The sequence below is a fragment of the Brachionichthys hirsutus genome, chromosome 23 (assembly GCF_040956055.1).
Source record: "Brachionichthys hirsutus isolate HB-005 chromosome 23, CSIRO-AGI_Bhir_v1, whole genome shotgun sequence".
NCBI classification, from domain to species: Eukaryota; Metazoa; Chordata; class Actinopteri; order Lophiiformes; family Brachionichthyidae; genus Brachionichthys; species Brachionichthys hirsutus.
In genome coordinates, this window is record NC_090919.1 from 2,810,959 (window position 1) to 2,829,524 (window position 18,566).

General features: G+C 45.3%; 3 protein-coding genes and 5 non-coding genes across 8 annotated transcripts; 7 read left to right on the forward strand and 1 right to left on the reverse strand.

The window, feature by feature from the left end:
- The first annotated feature begins 307 nt into the window (after nt 1-307).
- Nucleotides 308-1,192, forward strand: cxcl19 (chemokine (C-X-C motif) ligand 19). Its single transcript, XM_068755916.1, has 3 exons — nt 308-420; nt 611-746; nt 831-1,192. Exons 1-3 carry the CDS (start codon nt 339-341, stop codon nt 955-957), a joined length of 345 nt encoding a protein of 114 aa, XP_068612017.1. The 5' UTR covers nt 308-338; the 3' UTR covers nt 958-1,192.
- Nucleotides 1,193-1,483: 291 nt separating this feature from the next.
- Nucleotides 1,484-3,563, reverse strand: trmt10b (tRNA methyltransferase 10B). The gene is made up of 8 exons (XM_068755917.1): nt 3,401-3,563; nt 3,001-3,109; nt 2,759-2,892; nt 2,509-2,661; nt 2,304-2,382; nt 2,129-2,196; nt 1,833-1,956; nt 1,484-1,736 (listed from the first exon to the last, which is right to left on the reverse strand). The coding sequence occupies exons 1-8, from the start codon at nt 3,509-3,511 to the stop codon at nt 1,615-1,617; spliced, it is 900 nt and encodes a 299-aa protein (XP_068612018.1). The 5' UTR covers nt 3,512-3,563; the 3' UTR covers nt 1,484-1,614.
- Nucleotides 3,564-4,743: 1,180 nt separating this feature from the next.
- Nucleotides 4,744-4,959, forward strand: LOC137911831 (small nucleolar RNA U3). Its single transcript, XR_011106148.1, has one exon. It is a non-coding gene; the product is annotated as a small nucleolar RNA U3 (small nucleolar RNA).
- An 894-nt stretch (nt 4,960-5,853) lies between these two features.
- Nucleotides 5,854-6,069, forward strand: LOC137911832 (small nucleolar RNA U3). Its single transcript, XR_011106149.1, has one exon. It is a non-coding gene; the product is annotated as a small nucleolar RNA U3 (small nucleolar RNA).
- An 890-nt stretch (nt 6,070-6,959) lies between these two features.
- LOC137911812 (small nucleolar RNA U3) lies at nt 6,960-7,175 on the forward strand. Its single transcript, XR_011106130.1, has one exon. It is a non-coding gene; the product is annotated as a small nucleolar RNA U3 (small nucleolar RNA).
- An 814-nt stretch (nt 7,176-7,989) lies between these two features.
- On the forward strand, nt 7,990-8,205 carry LOC137911833 (small nucleolar RNA U3). The gene has a single exon (XR_011106150.1). It is a non-coding gene; the product is annotated as a small nucleolar RNA U3 (small nucleolar RNA).
- Nucleotides 8,206-8,849: 644 nt separating this feature from the next.
- Nucleotides 8,850-18,564, forward strand: intu (inturned planar cell polarity protein). Its single transcript, XM_068755790.1, is given in 17 exon segments — nt 8,850-8,935; nt 10,202-10,806; nt 11,533-11,618; nt 14,345-14,560; nt 15,181-15,299; nt 15,535-15,624; nt 15,803-15,880; nt 15,990-16,176; nt 16,433-16,486; nt 16,587-16,649; nt 16,731-16,943; nt 17,009-17,608; nt 17,691-17,785; nt 17,880-18,069; nt 18,162-18,302; nt 18,304-18,393; nt 18,429-18,564. Coding segments are annotated over 17 exon segments (3,048 nt in total). The 3' UTR covers nt 18,564.
- Nucleotides 14,921-14,994, forward strand: trnan-guu (transfer RNA asparagine (anticodon GUU)). The gene has a single exon. It is a non-coding gene; the product is annotated as a tRNA-Asn (tRNA).
- Nucleotides 18,565-18,566: the final 2 nt, after the last annotated feature.

Below are 18,566 nucleotides of genomic sequence, written 5' to 3' on the forward strand. Positions count from 1 at the left end.
GCTTTTATGATCATCAGAGTTAAGTCTCCCCCCCCCCCCCCCCCCCCCAAGCCATCCATTGTCTATAACCCTAACCCAGACAGACAGACAGACGGGTGGATGGATGTCTGTGTGATCCATTTCTGGGACAACAAGTTGCCTCTAAACCTCAGCGCAACCTCTACTTTGACCCCTGACAACACCACCGTCCCATGACCTACCTTCTGCTGCGCATGTGAACGCAGCACAATGAAACCAACACACTCGTATACTACTATTTTTTTCTCTCTCAAATATCCCCGACCGAACACATGACCGCCGCCTGGAGAGTATTTAAAGTCTGCCAATAGCTGTTTGATATGCATCTGAGAAAGAACTCGACACACAAGATGAAGCTCTGCATCCTGCTCCTGTTCGGCATCCTGCTCGTCCTCATCAACGGTAAGAGCGCCTGCAGGCTGGCTTTGGGAGGACGATGATGGGCAGTCATTCGGAGAAGTTTCATTTTTTGTAATTTATTTTTATTTTTTTAAATGCACTGATGATTTTAAAAGCCCAAAACTTGACACTTTACATGAGGGCCGAGCCTCTCTCTGAATGAATCTGCCTCCTGATTGGCCCTCTGTCGCAGGTATGCCGCCCATCAGCAGAGACTACAACACCCACTGTCGGTGCCTGCAGGTGGAATCGAGGATCATCCCTCCCGAAGCCCTCCGGAGCATCAAGCTCTACAGTGAAGGGCCCCATTGTCCGGACACGGAGGTCATGTAAGTCCTCTAGTCTATTAGATCACTGATGTCCTGCCACGTCTTCCTCGTGTCTCTTAACTGTTTGTCCTTCCTTTTGTCCAGAGCCGGGCTGGCGAACGGGGATAAGGTCTGCCTGAACCCTCGCTCATCCTGGGTGAAGAAGCTCGTCGGCTTCATTCTTCAGAAGCAACTCCAGAGCGGAGGAGCGCTTCCGAAGAACAAGTTGTAAGAACATGACGCAAAACGCAGACGCGTCGCTATGGCGACAGTGGAAGCTCGCTCCGCCTTACTACTTACTATATATAAGCATTACGCAAGATTAAACAGCTTGTGCAACTTTAACAGTCTTCTTTCTTAGTTTCATTTAACAAAATATATTAAAATAATAAAATAAATAAATTGAATAAGCTATTATTACTGTGAAGCTTTAAGCATGACTAAATAAACGTTTAAAAAAAAGTGAACTGTGGCCTTTCTTGCATTTAATAATACGTTGCTGAGCGGGTGGAATATATTTCAGCTTTAATTTAACCCTGATGGAACTGTTTGAATTATTGATTTATCTGTGTGGGAGAAACGAATGAGTCAAGAAGTATAAGTTTGTTCATCTCAGATAAGTCCAAACCCGGTTCTGCATCTTGTCTCGTCGCCCAGTGACCCCCCCAGGGGGGAGGGGGGTCAGCCTAATTAGCCCAGTCCAAGCTGTGATTCAGTTAGGTAACTGGAAATAACACTCAACAAGTACTTCCAACGAATTTTGGGCAAAACCCAAATAATTTTTTTATAGAGTCACTTCAAAATTGTCTTGCTGACTGCCCCTTGGGGGGGGGGGGGATCCTGGAGGAAGTTAAAGTCACATGACTTTCCATTTCGCATTCTGTGTTAATTAGAAGGATGGCGTTGGGGAGACTTCCGGCGCGACCACATAACCTTTGCCCCGAGGGAACCCCGCCTGAAGGGCTTCTACCCAACTGTCGGTGACGCAGAAGGTCAACAGGATGTCAAACACTGCAGACAGAGGAAGGTGTTAATAAAAATATATATATATACACATAGATCAGATTCAGTCGCCTCCCAAAGTGAAGGGGGGGGGGGTTCACTCGCCTTGATTAACAGCCAGGATCTTTGAGTGAAAATTCTTGGAGTTGTTTCTCTTCACCATGAACTCGTCTATGGGCAGCCTCGCCGTGCGGACGCTCAGGTCTCTGGCCCTCGACAAGCTCAACTTCTGCAGGGGAGGAGCTCAAAACGTTGATAGAAATCCAATACATCACGTATATATAAAAAAAAAAAAGGTTTTTTATCTGATATCAGTGACAAGAGACGCTGTATTTAAATTTGGCCTGGAAAACAAGTCGTGTTGAATTTTGCCGTTTGCTGGAGCTTCTTGAGAGGAATACCTTCTGAACGCTCTCATCCACAAGGCCTCCGAGAACATACACCTTGTCAGCCTCGACGGTTTGCAGAGCTGAAATAGAAGAAAGAGTACAAATAAAAATAGACATTAAACTTATCCTGCTGCACATTGTCCAATTTGGGAAGGTTTTTTTTGTATGAAATGCAACTAAAACAAACCTTCATCAGCATCTGGCGTGAGGTAGACAACAGCTTCGGGAGGGAAAAGGCCCAGACAGCTTTCTTCTGTTATTTCGATCTGAAAAATTCAATAGTTTTATGTATTGCTAATACATTTTAAAGCAGTGTGTGTGTCTGTGTGACTCTTTTGGTTAAAATAACATTTAAAATAGCTCGTCCTCAGGATGTAATCGACAACAATCACCATGTAGTTCAGGAATCCGTCGTTCATTCGAAGGCACTCTCTGTAGAGGCGGCTGTCCTCTCTCAGCTCCGTCAGGACGAGGTGAAACGGACGCGTCGCTTTCCTGTTCGAACCGTAAAGCCTTCTCAACTGGCCGGCGAGTCGACTTGTTTCCTGAACCGGAATAAAAACACTCGGTTAAGCTGGAATAATGCAGAGCGGGAGGTAGAAATTCTTCAGAACAGGCTGTTTGGACAGATCTGGCACCTGCCTTGTCGGACATGCTGTCTGTCATGCTCAGGTCGACGCAGAGTTTGATCCCTGTGGATTGAGCTTCGGTTAAACGCTCCCTGGTGATCGCTTTCATGGCTCGTTTGGTAATCTGGGTATGATGCCCAGGAGCACCTGTCAGACAAAACAGAGGAAAATGAGTCTTCTGATTGTTGAAGCTCTAAAGTGGAACATAAACTAATATCACCTACTATGATTGGACTCTCTTCACTTGATATTTACCGGCCTCCTGCTCATGGTTGAGCTTTCTCCTTTGCTTCTCTTCTTTCCTCTTGCTTTTCTTTGCTGCCAGCTGCCTCTCCCAGTTGCGCTGTTTTCGCAACACATTCCTCTGTTTAAAAGATGGAAAAGATTTATTTTACACACACTATAATCATTTCATTTTAGAGATATGAGCTTTTCACCCCCCAAAAAGAAACAATTGGGACTAATCTGCACTTAACAGTGAACATTTTGTGTTTTAACCAACTTTTATCAAACTTTTGCCAATGAAAGTCATTATTATTGTTATTTTACATGGTTAATAATTTATATTGATTTAATCAATCCGTTTTTGGACATATCGAACAATGAATTATGCTTTGAGCCTTGATCCCCACGTCATGTTTTTATGTCCACTTACTGAATGAGCTTCCCCTTCTCTCCCTGGCCTGCATTCCCCGACATCGGTCTCCAAGTTTATCTGAAGGAAATCCATCATTTCTGAAATTTCGTTCGTCTGGATTTCAGACATACTTGAGCGAATATGTTCCAAGTGAAGTTGAGTTTTTCCTGATTTTAGTGCAAAGCCTAAAATTATTTCTCGCCGTCGAGGTCTTAACAAGGAAATGCTTTATCAAAAGAGTAAATCCTTAAGTGTGTCGCCATTTAATTGCCACCATTTATTCAAATTGTATGTCTATGATAACATAAACTGGTTTAATAAAACAAGATTATTCTAAAATACATTAAATAACACTTTTAAAACAACAAGCGAGCGATATACACGCCATAAACGAAATCTGCGTCGCTTTAAAGTTGCCAACATGTGAGCGGCGCAAGTGGATGACGTCATAGTAAACAAATGAAAGAAGGTGGGACACAAGAAGAGGCATTCGGATGATTGTAAATAAACAGGATGGCATAAATAAACATGGTTGGGTACATTTTGTTATAGCTCGTCTATAATGTATTTTGTCTTATCTTTTGCATGACGTTTAAATGCAGGTAAACATCTTCTGGAAGGTCGATGAGGTCGTTTATGTTTCCCACCAGAAGATGGCGGTATTAGATGTTAATTTCTGTTCATGCCTTACTATCTGATGAGTTTGACTTTCATATATTCTAAAAAATATATTTCCTGTAATTATATATAGAGAAGATAATTTATTGATGTGTAAGCGCTGCATTCGTCACGACAAACGTTTTCTTGATAGTTTCAGTTTTGAACGATACACAGGAACCTCTTGTGTAATCATGTTTGTACTCGGAAGACAAAAGTGGCTGCACGGTTGGACTGCTACAATCTTGTTATTAAAATCTAAGTTTTCTCGGCATTCCCTGCGTTATATCATTGTGTATATTTCACGATATATGACAACACGATGTAGTTCATGTAATGTTAATGTATTTAACTCTTAAATACATTACATTTGATCTTAAAACAAACGTTTAGCCTCTATTGCTCTTAGCATTTCACGCTAACGCGCTTCTACGTCCCATCCCAACAACCAATGAGAGACCGAGAAGAGGAGGGTTTCGCCAGGAAGCATTGTGGGTATTTCTTTTGTAGAGATACTTATTTTATTTTTTTTCAGCGGATAAACTTTGGTTTTGACGAAAGGCGTCATGTTTATCCGTTGTTTTCTGTCATCCTTTACTTTTCTGTCGACGCAAACATATATTCTCCGACGTTCGGTGACGCGCACCGTGACAGCGGGGGCTGGGAGCGTTAGACTAATACCACGGGCCGCCCGCTTTAACGTTAAGACTATACTTTCAGGGATCATTTCTATAGTTTCTGACTGGAGAAATGTGTTTCTAAAGTGATTGGTCTCGCTAACCACGATGAAGAGTTGCGATACTTCTCTCTGAGCGCGAAGCTGGCTTTGAGTAATGACTTCTGTCATCCGCTCACTGCCCTTGATGACCGTTCACAGCTTCCTACGGAGGCTTTGAGGGGAGAGGTATGATCAGAGTGGTGGTGAATCTATGTTTAAAAAAAATATAAGGCTCTGCTAGAACGCTGGAATACAGTGATGCAAGATCTGTTGACGCGTTACGGTTCTTATTTCTCTTGTTATACTCAAAGGTTAAAGACATTTTATCTCTAATATATTTGAAGAAAGTAGTTCCCAAGTTTTGTCGTGTCAGACACATAATGGAGGCTGTCTCGATATGTAGTGTGATATACTATGTGACCAACAAAGGGCACAAGATCATTAGAGATAGACGGAGGCTGTCTTGATGTAGTGTGATATACTGTGTGACCAGTAGGGGGCACAAGATCATTAGAGATAGAGCACGAGGAATTGTAATAGAGACTGCGACATTAAAGTTAGAGCGCAAGCTCATTTGTTCATTTAAAAAGTCTCATAATGATTTAAGATGAACAACACAGGGGCTTTAAAAATAATAACAATAATAATCATATCGTGTAAAATATGCATTCAATTCACTCACAAATAATCACAGTAAAAAAAAGGGGGGGGTCCGATACGCACTATCATGCAAAATGTCTTTTGGATCTGATCCAGAATGCGGTCAGGAAAAAATATTACATTTTAACAATGAAAACCCATTTATGGAGTCAAAAATCAATTAAAAATACACATTAACTCCGATTCACTTATAATTTTCACGGTTGGTGTATAAAGATAACAAGAACAATTTATAATGATTTTATGCTTAATTACATTTTTTCAGCAGATAAACACTTTGGTTTTGACGAAAGGCGCCATGTTTATCCGTTGTTTTCTGTCATCCTTAACGTTTATGTCGACGCAAACATATATTCTCCGACGTTCGGTGACGCGCACCGTGACAGCGGGGGCTGGGAGCGTTAGACTAATACCCCGGGCCGCCCGCTTTAACGTTAAGACTATACTTTCAGGGATCATTTCTATAGTTTCTGACTGGAGAAATGTGTTTCTAAAGTGATTGGTCTCGCTAACCACGATGAAGAGTTGCGATACTTCTCTCTGAGCGCGAAGCTGGCTTTGAGTAATGACTTCTGTCATCCGCTCACTGCCCTTGATGACCGTTCACTGCTTCCTACGGAGGCTTTGAGGGGAGAGGTATGATCAGAGTGGTGGTGAATCTATGTTTAAAAGAAATGTAAGGCTCTGCTAGAACGCTGGAATACAGTGATGCAAGATCTGTTGACGCATTGCGGTTCTTATTTCTCTTGTTATACTCAAAGATTAAAGACATTTTATCTCTAATATATTTAAAGAAAGTAGTTCCCGAGTTTTGTCGTGTCAGAGACATAATGGAGGCTGTCTCGATATGTAGTGTGATATACTATGTGACCAACAAAGGGCACAAGATCATTAGAGATAGACGGAGGCTGTCTTGATGTAGTGTGATATACTGTGTGACCAGTAGGGGGCACAAGATCATTAGAGATAGAGCACGAGGAATTGTAATAGAGACTGCGACGTTAAAGTTAGAGCGCAAGCTCATTTGTTCATTTAAGAAGTATCATAATGATTTAAGATGAACAACACAGGGGCTTTAAAAATAATAACAATAATAATCATATCGTGTAAAATATGCATTCAATTCACTCACAAATAATCACAGTAAAAAAAGGGGGGTTCCGATACGCACTATCATGCAAAATGTCTTTTGGATCTGATCCAGAATGAGGTCAGGAAAAAATATTACATTTTAACATTGAAAACCCATTTATGGAGTCAAAAATCAATTAAAAATACACATTAACTCCGATTCACTTTTAATTTTCACGGTTGGTGTATAAAGATAACAAGAACAATTTATAATGATTTTATGCTTAATTACATTTTTTCAGCAGATAAACTTTGGTTTTGACGAAAGGCGTCATGTTTATCCGCTGTTTTCAGTCATCCTTTACTTTTCTGTCGACGCAAACATCTATTCTCCGACGTTCGGTGACGCGCACCGTGACAGCGGGGGCTGGGAGCGTTAGACTAATACCACGGGCCGCCCGCTCTAACGTTAAGACTATACTTTCAGGGATCATTTCTATAGTTTCTGACTGGAGAAATGTGTTTCTAAAGTGATTGGTCTCGCTAACCACGATGAAGAGTTGCGATACTTCTCTCTGAGCGCGAAGCTGGCTTTGAGTAATGACTTCTGTCATCCGCTCGCTGCTCTTGATGACCGTTCACTGCTTCCTACGGAGGCTTTGAGGGGAGAGGTATGATCAGAGTGGTGGTGAATCTATGTTTAAAATAAATATAAAGCTCTGCTGAAGCGCTGGAATACAGTGATGCAAGATCTGTTGACCCGTTACGGCTCTTATTTTTCTTGTTATGCTCAAAGATTAAACACATTTTGTCTCAAATATATTTAAAGAAAGTAGTTCCCGAGTTTTGTCGTGTCAGAGACATAATGGAGGCGGTCTCGATATGTAGTGTGATGTACTATGTGACCAGTAGGGGGCACAAGATCATTAGAGATAGAGCACGAGGAATTGTAATAGAGACTGCGACATTGAAGTTAGAGCGCAAGCTCATTTGTTCATTTAAGAAGTCTCATAATGATTTAGAATGAACAACGCAGAGGCTTTAAAAGTACTAATCATATCGTGTAAAATATGCATTCAATTCACTCACAAATAATCACAGTAAAAAAAGGGGGGTTCCGATACGCACTATCATGCAAAATGTCTTTTGGATCTGATCCAGAATGAGGTCAGGAAAAAATATTACATTTTAACATTGAAAACCCATTTATGGAGTCAAAAATCAATTAAAAATGCACATTAACTCCGATTCACTTTTAATTTTCACGGTTGGTGTATAAAGATAACAAGAGCAATTTATAAGGATTTTATGCTTAATTAAATTTTTTCAGCAGATAAACACTTTGGTTTTGACGAAAGGCGTCATGTTTATCCGTTGTTTTCAGTCATCCTTTACTTTTCTGTCGACGCAAACATCTATTCTCCGACGTTCGGTGACGCGCACCGTGACAGCGGGGGCTGGGAGCGTTAGACTAATACCCCGGGCCGCCCGCTGTAACGTTAAGACTATACTTTCAGGGATCATTTCTATAGTTTCTGACTGGAGAAATGTGTTTCTAAAGTGATTGGTCTCGCTAACCACGATGAAGAGTTGCGATACTTCTCTCTGAGCGCGAAGCTGGCTTTGAGTAATGACTTCTGTCATCCGCTCACTGCTCTTGATGACCGTTCACTGCTTCCTACGGAGGCTTTGAGGGGAGAGGTATGATCAGAGTGGTGGTGAATCTATGTTTAAAATAAATATAAAGCTCGCAGGGTGCTCCATTGAATGACGTCTGGAAAAAATATTACATTTTAACGTTGAAAATGGATTTAAAAAATCACTTTTATCCATCAAATTAGGAAGAGTCATGAACTATGAAGAAAAAAGGTGAATTATTATTGATTAAATATAAACATCAAACTGACCCCAAAAATAGTAGTATAGTGTTAAGAGCGAAAATATGTCAACAACTCTATTTGAGGTTTATTTCCAAGTAATCTAATTCCTCCAGGTTCTTTTTTATATATATGTAACTTTCAACGCTCAGCTCTTTCTCTGCTGGTCGCTGCAGTAGGCGGGCATTGACTCCACCTGCCAAGACGACCGCGGGGATAAATTCCGATCCGGTGTCCTGGAGAAACGCTCAGAACGTAAAATAAAGGAGACCACCGGGATTACTCGCCCCTCTCGGCATTGAAAGGTTCACTATTCAATGCCTCCCGGTCCCAGGGTCGCTGTTAAACCCTCTCATTCTTGCGTTCTTGCGGTCGGAAGCAGAGGATTAATGTGGATTTCTATCGGTGATTGAGGACAAACTTTTTTTTTTTTTTTTTATGGAACTTTTGGGATTTAACGTAGAGCTTCTGGCATGCAAGTCAGATGATGTTTAATGTCTCTCTAGATGGAGCCTCATTTTCTGAAAATTTGGAGGACTTCGACTCTATTCGAAGCGTTCTCCTCTACAGGTCAGTAAAACCGGCAACAAACCGGATTAAAAACCAGCAACACAAATAATTACTGCCACTAACCTTCCTCTGGTAATCAGAAGTCAATTTAAAGTGTGCTTCCAGTGTGAATCATTAATTTTAATCTGGCCATGTTGAATGGAAGTTTCCTGTAAATATAATATGAGCGTGTGTTGTTGTTGTTGTTGTTGTTGTTGTTACTGCATTAGTAAAGCGGTTCTTCCTGCCTCCTACAACACGCAGCAACTCGCGCCGCTCATAAAGGCTTTTTGCGTTGTCAGTAGCGACCGCGCCTTCCACCAATCAGACGGCGCGCATTTTGCGTCACGTGACAAGACCTACCACTAAGAACCTCGTCGACGCCTTCAAAATGGCGCCGAAACGTCGCCGCTCGATTAGTGAGAAGTTGCAGTTTAAAAGACAAGTTTCTTGATAGCACGGCGGGATAAAAAAAAAAAAAAAACGTCATATAAAATAAGTTTAGTTCGGTACCGCCGGTTGAGTTAACGGACCAATGGGTTTTGTACCGGTCCAATGGAAGAAGATAGAGCCGAACACGACAACGCGAGTGACGGTGAATCTTTCAGCAGCTCCGACTACTCAGAGTAAGATAATACGACTCCGACATTTAAACACCTAAAAGATAATAAAGTGAGCTATTCGGCGCTAGCTGTCGCTAGCTGTCGCCAGAAGGAGTGACTCCCCTTCCGGTTTCCACCTCCTCCCTGATGGTTTTCAATAGCTGTTTGGGGGGGTGTTTCCAGTTTGGGAGGCAAACCTTAAATAATTGTATGTTTTCGAGCCTTTGCCGAGGAAACGTAAGGATGGCATGTCCAAAGCGGCCTACCCGCAAGGCTCGTCGAAGCCATTTTGAAAGGAGGGAAAACAAAACCTGCCTAGCTCTTTCCTCCAGCCTTTTTTGGCCAAACATATGATCCTATTTTGTACATGTAGTAGTTTTATAATATCATATACATGTGGGCAAAACGAACACAAGAGAATTAGAAGCAGATGCATCAAATGTAATTACAGTTCAGACAGAAATAACTAGTTTAAATGGGTATGATGCCAAGACAGTGCAGTCTCTTATTGTTAATTTCCTTTAGAAAATGTACTTTTTCTAGTAGAAAGCTGTTAAAAAATATATCGGAGGGTATTGGATATTACATCACCCCATACGGTAAAAGCATTGCAGCTCTCATCTGGACTATTAAACCCCTGTTTCCCAGTTTCGTGCCCTTCACCGTGCTGTTTGTTGCTTGTCAGTGATTTGGAACCTGAGTGGCTGGATGACATCCAGAAGAATGGCGAGCTTTTCTACCTGGAGCTGAGCGAAGGCGAAGAGGAGGCCGCGTTGGCCCAAGCCGCCGCCGGTCAAGGTGTTTCCACTAATCATGTTCGCTTCAGGGAAAACGAGGCGGAGATCATCACGGAGCAAAACAAGAAGCAACGACGCAGCTCGCAGGCCAAAGGCGAGACGGCGCTCAAAAGGCTCGCCGGGATGCTGAGGAGAAAACGCCGGCCGTCTCGGCGTCGAGCGGGAGGGACGGACGGCGGGAACGACAACCCGACTTTATCGGCGCCTCCGCCGTCCATACTGAAGAACCAGCCGGGCCAGGGGCAAGGTGTGACGGTTCAGCAGCAGCAGTTGAAGGAAATCTGCGTCTATCTCAACCCTAAACGTCTCGGGGGTTTGTCGACGCCTCTCCCTGGAGGCGGGGGCCTGCTGGAGGCGCTGCTGGGGCTGGTGCATCGCTGCTCCCGGAGCGGAGAGCAGGGAGGCCCGACGGCGGTCAGGCAGGAGGAAAGACTGTCCGTTCATGGGTTAATATCCAACAGTCCAGCCATCAAATGTGGCCAAATCCTTATCGGTAAGAACACAAGTCCAACGAGGAGCTGTTCTGAGCTCCGGTCTGACGCGACGGAATATTATTAGGTTCATTTCTTATGCAAACACGAAGCATAAATACGATTTCCTGTAAAGGTTTGAAGAGGATTCTTAAGATATTCTGGTATATAGTACACCGGTTAGGCTGTTCTCTTTCTTACAAGGTCATGCACAAGTTATGGGATGGAAAGAAAACTTCTGTTATTAGCTTTTTATATATATATCTAGTATCTACTACTCCTCTATCGTTCCCTAAACTTCAGCAGAGGTCAAGAGCTCTGCAAACCAGTGACAATATTCCCAGCAAGTGCATCTGCCTTCAATCTCCCAGGATGCATCTGGCAGTTTGAGGTCACACTGTAGTAACCTTTTTAAAAGGAACCCTACATTGTGATAATAATAAAATATTAAGTCACAGGTTTCAATGTGAATATTATAGATGAATTTTGCAAATGAGACGTGATGTTTTTCTTTTTTTTGTTAATGCTGCATAAACTCGCTTGTTCTCCAAAACGCCTAATGGCGCTTTGATTTTATTGAAACAATAGTAGCTATGAAATAATAGAGCTTTCACTCTGTTAAAAACTCTTGCTAAAATGTGTGCGGGATGTTTAATGACTACTTTTCTTGGCTCGATGAAGTTCTTCACCGGCCTACACTCCGATGAGGAACGTTGCTATTCGCCTGACTGGGTTCTATAATTGTTCAGGTGATGTGCTCGTAGCAGTGGACGACGTGGACGTGACCTCGGAGAACATCGAGAGGGTTCTGTCCTGCATCCCGGGACCAATGCAGGTCAGTTTGGGTAAAACCACAGAAGAAAAAAGCCCACTGGTGTCATTTTCTCTCGACACAGTTTAGAATTCATATTTAGTGAAGATTGAAAATGACTGGGGAGCATTAAAACACCCCTTTTTTTTTTTTAAATATAAGTTTGCCTTCAAACTCTGTTTGGAAACATTTAGTTCTAGTCACAAAGAGGAAACTTGGACAATAAAAGACAGACCATTAAATACATCTTAAAAGCATTGTGTGCATTTTTTTAAGCGCCAGCAATGTGAATAGAACGCAGAATTCAGCGCCATTAAACATTAGAAAACCCTCAATTACTCCTTTGATCGCCAGCTAAAGAAAATGCAGTTGCGGATTTTCACCAAATAGCAGACCGTGGAGAAGTCGGAATTTGAAAATGACAGAGTACGAGCAGGACGATGGCCAAAAAAAAGGACGGACGGACGGACGGACGGGACGGCGATGCGACTCTTCTTTTCGCTTGCCGCAGGAAACTGTTGCGGGATTGGAAACCGGACTGATTAGACGATGTAGTCGGAAACTAAATTATAACGTAGTGAAAGAGCAAAGTAGATTTTTTTTGGGGGGTCCGCAGACACCACGATGACTTTCAAGGAACCTGAAATAGAGCCATATGGCTGACGGAATGCTTTTCTTTTGTGCCGTGTGTCTTTGGAGGATGTGTTTTCCTCGTACCGGCCCTCCCAGAGGGAACGCAGACAGTACTCATTACGTGTGGAGGAACAAATATTAATAATATTATTCCAGCCGCCTGCTCCTCTTTCATGTGTGTGCATCAATCGACGAGGGCGTGTCACATGACTGACATCGACAGACGGGAATTCCAGAGACAGTCTAACCGCATCCTTGTTCTGTTTGATGAAAGTGCTGCCGTTTAGCCCCTTTAGCCTCTTTACCCAGTGGAAATCAGTTTCCTTCCGGGTTTTATGTCTGAATCTGGAGTCTTCCGCTAAATCTAGCCAAAGCTATTTCCTACATCCTTTGTGATTGTGGAAGAATTGGGGATATGGTAGCCTGAAACGTTTGCTCGCTCAAGTCCACTGCAGGATACATCTCATGGTCTTCCAGCGTTGCTTCTTAATAATACCTCTACAATTGGGTGAAAGTGGCCCGCAGCCCAGACGCAGGCGCCGGGCGAGGAGGAACGGCGGCTTGTGGTGAGTGCTGACAGACCTTTGAGAATTCTGGGAGCGATGGTCGGATAAAACGCTGGAACTGGATCTTTGTTTTTGTTTGAAAAATACTAGGATTGAGAGCAGAACACAGCCTTCACACTATTTGTGTTTTTTTTTTTTTTAAGTTGAATTTTTTTCTTCACAAATGCCTTAAATCTTGCCCACTTAGCTTTTTTTCTTTCTTTGACAAGCATTTATGGTCTTGAAACAGCAGAAACTATACGGAGAGGTTGCGCCACGTCCTCGCTGTTCATCAGGCCTGATGGGACGGGTTGGGCGGGGGATTGGTTGCAGATGGTGTTGTTCCATGGGAGGGATGAAAGCTAAATAAAGCCTAAATAAAATACGCTAACTAACTGGCGACTGGCTTTATTGAAGTGCATAATGTGGAAAATACGTGATTTGTTTGTGAGAAGTGGTGGGGGGGGGGGGGGGGCAGAACCAGAATAGCTGCTGGGTGATGCCCGGCTGCCGCAGATAACTGAACATGTGGTTTCGTTTTGAGCTTGAACAATGCCGGAGTTAGGAATTGGACTACGTGTGGGGAAACATCAACGCGGTCGTGGAGTGTTTTATGTTTTAATCATCAGCATATTTCACATTCTGTGTTCTTTAAGAAAAAAAAACAGTGTTTTGTTTGCAAGTCCAGTTAAAGATTAAAACTTAAAACCGGTTCCGAGGGGTTCCGGGTTGGTTTGAGGTCGGGTACAGGCAGTGCCTCTGATGTTAGTCCTGACCCGAAGGATAGGAAAGATAAGCGGAGCCTTCCTCGTCCGGGACTTCAGATAAATTCAACTTGACCCACGATTTCAGCCGGAGATCTTTGTTCACTTCCCCGTTCAGGATCCGGCTGCTCGTTCTCACATCTGTTTAGCTTTAGATTCACTGAGATGATCGACTTTAAGTTACAGTTTCCCATCCCTTTGTGCGTCTTGTCTGCATGTGTCCTCCATGCTGCTCTGTTTTTGCTTCTGCTTTGCTTTCCTATTAGAGGAGGTCAAAAAACAAAAAAAACAGCATGAACGTAAGAGAATGGACCGCCTGCTGCCGTCCCAATGTTTCCTTGGGTTGCTGAGGTCTGGCTGTAATTTAATCCCAGACACGGTTCACTGTTATTTCTTATGCTGTGGTTGGGTCAGGATGCTTTTTTTTCTTTCTCAAAATCTATTTACTTTTTTTTAGATTTTTTATGAATTAATCTGTAAAGGTTTTCTCTCCTTCTGGACAGCCTGACACTTTTATTTTCCAAAAAGCAAGACACACGAGAGCTTGATTTGTTGCCAAGACTAATCGCGCAGAAACGAACCAAAACTCCGAGTGGGACTCGGTTGACGGGCGAATTCAAGTTAAGAGCAGAGTAAACGTTATTACGCCCTCCGGAGGCGTGATGCTTCAGGGTCGTCACTCGTGACTGATCCTTTAAAAATGGAAGGCGTTTTATTAGATCTGGCTCAAACCTCATTTTTGACACGAGGTCTTAAAAAAATCTTCTTCCTTCCCCGCCGCCCTTTTGCTTTTATCCTCTCCTTGAAGGTGAGGCTGACGCTGGAGACGGCGGCTCCGGCGGACGGCGGCGGTACGAGCGACGCTTCGCTGGCCCACAAGATGAAGGCGTCGCCGCCGGTCAGCCAGCTCGTGCGCCTGCTGTGGGGGGAGGACACGGCTGAGCTTCAGATGTCCATCGGTCACATCCCGCACATTGTCATGTACCTGTCGCTTAAACTGGACTCGGCTTCTCAGAGAGAAGAGGTCAGTTTGGAGTAAAAACAGCAACTGATTTACCGTATTGCTTTGGCTAAAAGCCTCGTATTCCTGCTCGGGTTTGACTCACCAGCCGATTGTTTTTTTTTTTTTTTTGCATTGTGACTCTGCTAAATGCGAGGCTCTGTGATTGGCTTGATTTGAAAGCATCCAGGGTCGTGAGATTTTTTGTGTAGAAGCAATTAGGAAATGATATATAGATCCAGTACATTTTTTATTTACTTACAATGGCTACTTTTATTTTTGTGTTTATTCAAAGTGTTTTGCGTCTTGTATATGTTTGGCTGTGCTAGTGCAAGGCTTCGTGAACAAGGGTCAGACTCTACAGGTCGAGCAGGCTTCGTATCGGTCTCTGTGGCGCAATCGGTTAGCGCGTTCGGCTGTTAACCGGGCGGTTGGTGGTTCGAGCCCACCCAGGGACGTGAACATTTTTCTCTTCAAGCAATAATGTTGGCAAACTGATTTCAGAATTACGAGATGTTTTAACGGCTGCAGGTTGTCGCTTACAGGAAAATGGAGCGACCCTCCTGTCGGTGGACGATGTGTTATTATATTTATCTGACGTCCATTTTCACCGCCCCCCTCGATCTCTTTATGGCTGTCTGCAGGAGGAGATCCTGTACCAGTACCCGGCGTCTGATGCATCCCGCCAGCTGAGGGGGGTGAGGGGGATCTTCCTCACGCTGTGCGACATGCTGGAGAACGTCACTGGAGGCCAGATCATCAGGTAAGAAGCCTTCAGACCTCGGCAGCGACCAAGAGGTCAAATGTTTCTACAACGCTCTAAAAAAAGGATGCGGCTTCATTCAGTGCAGTTATTATTATTATGATTATTATTTAATTCACACGTACACGCAAAGAAGGGCCTCCATGTAACCAATCCCATTGTAGTTTGCGACAGATGGGCAATCTGGGGGTGTCGGGAACGAACCGTCCTGATGCTTTCGTCCTCTCTCCTGCAGTTCTTCTCTGCTGCTTGGGAAGCGTCTGGTTCACGTGGGCTACTGGAAGGAAAGCAGCAACCTGCTCGTCGTCGGCCTTCCTGCTGAGAGGTGGGGGGGGGGGGGTCTCAAACGAATTCATCCAGAGATAACTCCTGCAGCGATAATGCTAATCATTACGCAACATGACGCTGGGGGGGGGGGGGGGGGGGCTACTACATTTTCCTAGCGTGAAGCTGGATTCGATCCGGGTTGTCATTCATTTCATGGTTTTTCCATTTCACTCCAGGGTCCCCCTGCTGTACCTGCAGTCGGTGGTGGGAAACGTAGTCCGGACACTGAAAGTGATGTACGGCTCTTTGGACAGGTTGGTCAGGCCGGCGCCATTTTTGTTATTAGTTATTCACCAATGTGAAGCGCCGGCTGGATTTGAATGAATCTTTCCCTTCTGTTTCTTTTTTTTTTTTTGTCCTCAGCGCCTTCTGCGGGGGGGGCCATGCTCCCAGGTTGGACCATTTCTTCTGCCTGTTCTTCCAGCAGCTCATCCAGCCGTCCCGCCTGAGGGACGGCTCCTCGGCGTCCCCGTCCCCCGACGTCTCGGGGACTCTTTTCCTGGACGGACTGCCGGCGGTCCGGTGGCTGACATTGCCTGCAGAAATCAAGGTTTTTTGGCATCTGTGTTACTTTGATAAAGTCTTTATCAAAGTATGAATATTGGTTTGGCTATGGCGCCCTCTGGTGTTCACTGTTGAAAACAACACACACAGCGTGGACTCCTGACGTCAGATTCAACAGCTTTCATTAATATTTTGAGTTCATACAAATAATGATAATTCCTTGCACACATGACAAAAACCCAGATTTGTTTTTTATTCTGATGCCAATAGTAACGCTAATGTATTATTTCTTCAATCCACAGACGGAGGTGGACACCGTGCTGTCGGATTTTGAGTCTTCTGATTTTGGAGAAATGGTGAAAACGTTATAATTTCCGCTCAACATCAAACAAATAACCTAAAACCAGTATTTTATTATAGCTATCCGATGTTTTCCTTTATTTTTCCGTTCTTCAGTCAGAGGACTTCTTCGGCCTGAGGCGCCTCTACGTGATTCTCGGCTCCTGTTTGTTTTATAAGGTTGGTTTTCCCATAGTTCAGACAGACTCAAAAAATAATTCCATTTGCTTCCTAAAGATTGTGTCTGAATTATCTTCCCAGTCCTACCTGATCGCCAATCACCTGCCCAAAGAGGATCTTCTGGACGTGTGCCTGTACTGCCAGCACTACTGCCTGCTCCCGCTGGCGTCCGAGCAGAGGGTGGGTCAGCTGGTCATCTGGAGGGAGGTGTTTCCCCAGCAGAGAGCCAATCGGAGCGCAGCGCCGGGCTACAGCCAGCCAGGAGGGCGACACTTCCTCCTCATCGTGGGGCTGGTGAGGCGGCGAGCCGACGAGCGGGGGATGGGTGCGGTCTTAATGGCGTTTACCTGTCTCTGCAGAGACACTTCATGCAGTGCGTGCTGTTGGAAGCCGCCGGCTGCGCTTCCCGAGCTTCGGCTGCTCCGGGACCGGACTGTGTTTACGTAGATCAGGTGAAATCCGACACCTCAAAGTTGCCGTTTTGCAATCGAGAGAACCGGAAAGTTAGAATCACGTTGAATCAAGTGTTTCTCATCCAGGTGAAAGCCACGCTGCTGCAGCTCGAGGTGTTAGAGCCCGGTATGGAGGCCCGTCTGAATGCTCCTCCCACTCCCTGCCTGTCCTGCGCCGATTGGTTCCTCCCCGCCGCCGCCGCCACCGCCCGCGACCGCCTGGACCACCTGGCCTCTTCCTCCCCCATCCTGAGCAGACTAGCCGGGACGGTCGCGGGCTCCAGAGGCCGCAGCCTGTTCGGGGAGAAGGCCCGGAGGTCCAGCCCCCAGAGGAGCGTGTCAGACAGCGGGGGGGAAGGACAGGCGGACGCCGGTGCTGGACCGTCATGGCTGCCGGGCCTCAGTCCGCGTTCGACGCCAGACTCTGCGAGGAAATTGGGGGGGCGGCGGGACTCCCTGGGGTCCAGAGGGTCTGGTGGGAGTGGAGGCAGCGGGGGCCTCTTCAAGGTACAGTTAGCTGCGTTGACCTGCAGTTTCAGGGGAAGAACAAAGCGCCGCCTTTTTAATGATGAAACGTTCTGACCATCAGATGCCCCGGATGAAGAACCCAAACCCGTTCTACCCGGGCACCCCGAAGAAGACGCCGACTGAAAAGGAGGCCGAGGAGACGTATTACGCCACGAAGTGGGTCCTCCTTCTCAAGGCCAGCCCCCCCCCCCCCCCGTGTCATTTCAGAGACTGTAAAATGATCGGTCCATTCTGTCCGGCGTCTCGACAGACTGACCTCGGGGGCCGAGAACACCTTGTTCCATTACGTCCTGATGGAAACGGTTCAGGGGATCTTCATCGCTCCGACTCACAGAGAGGTGGCTCAGCTCAGCGGCGCCATCCACCCGCAGCTCATCCGCAACTTCCACCACTGCTGCCTCTCCATACGGGCCGCGTTTCAGCAGAGCCTGCCGGCCAGGGTGGGGGGGGGGGCAACGTCCGACCCTAAATCCGGCCTAGCTTCACGAGACAATCATCCCTTGTCATGTGACCGTAACTTCCTGTCCCGCAGGGTCGTCGGGCGGCAGATAGGCCTCAAGGGGGAGGTTGGGGTCTGGGTCCGGTGAAGGAACACGGGGTTCTGTTCCAGTGTAAACCAGAGACCTGGACCGAGCAGAGGAAACCTGCTCCCACCATGACTTACTGGGTCATAGGGTAAGAGCCGGCTTCCCTTCTCATCAGTCTGACTTTTAAATCCACATTCTGGAATATTATATTTTAAGTCTTCTCCTCAGGAAACGGAGGCCTGGCCTTGAGATTTTGTCCTGCGCTCATGGAGATGTTTGCTTTTTGTTCTTTCAGGCGGATGCTGCTCGAACCCGTCCCTCAGGAGTTCTACGTGTGCTTCCATGACTCTGTGGCAGAGGTTCCCGTGGAGATGGCCTTCAGGCTCTCCTTCGGTTTGGCATTGTGACGC

Excerpts from the sequence above, each read along its gene's own strand:
- trmt10b (XM_068755917.1), bottom strand. The coding sequence starts at position 3,511 with ATGTCTGAAATCCAGACGAACGAAATTTCAGAAATGATGGATTTCCTT. Across the intron at positions 2,662-2,758 it reads CAGACAGCATGTCCGACAAG|GAAACAAGTCGACTCGCCGG; the intron begins GCAGGTGCCAGA and ends ATTCCGGTTCAG. Across the intron at positions 2,197-2,303 it reads CACGCCAGATGCTGATGAAG|CTCTGCAAACCGTCGAGGCT; the intron begins GTTTGTTTTAGT and ends CTTCTATTTCAG.
- cxcl19 (XM_068755916.1), top strand. The coding sequence starts at position 339 with ATGCATCTGAGAAAGAACTCGACACACAAGATGAAGCTCTGCATCCTG. Across the intron at positions 421-610 it reads CCTGCTCGTCCTCATCAACG|GTATGCCGCCCATCAGCAGA; the intron begins GTAAGAGCGCCT and ends CCTCTGTCGCAG. Across the intron at positions 747-830 it reads TGTCCGGACACGGAGGTCAT|AGCCGGGCTGGCGAACGGGG; the intron begins GTAAGTCCTCTA and ends CCTTTTGTCCAG.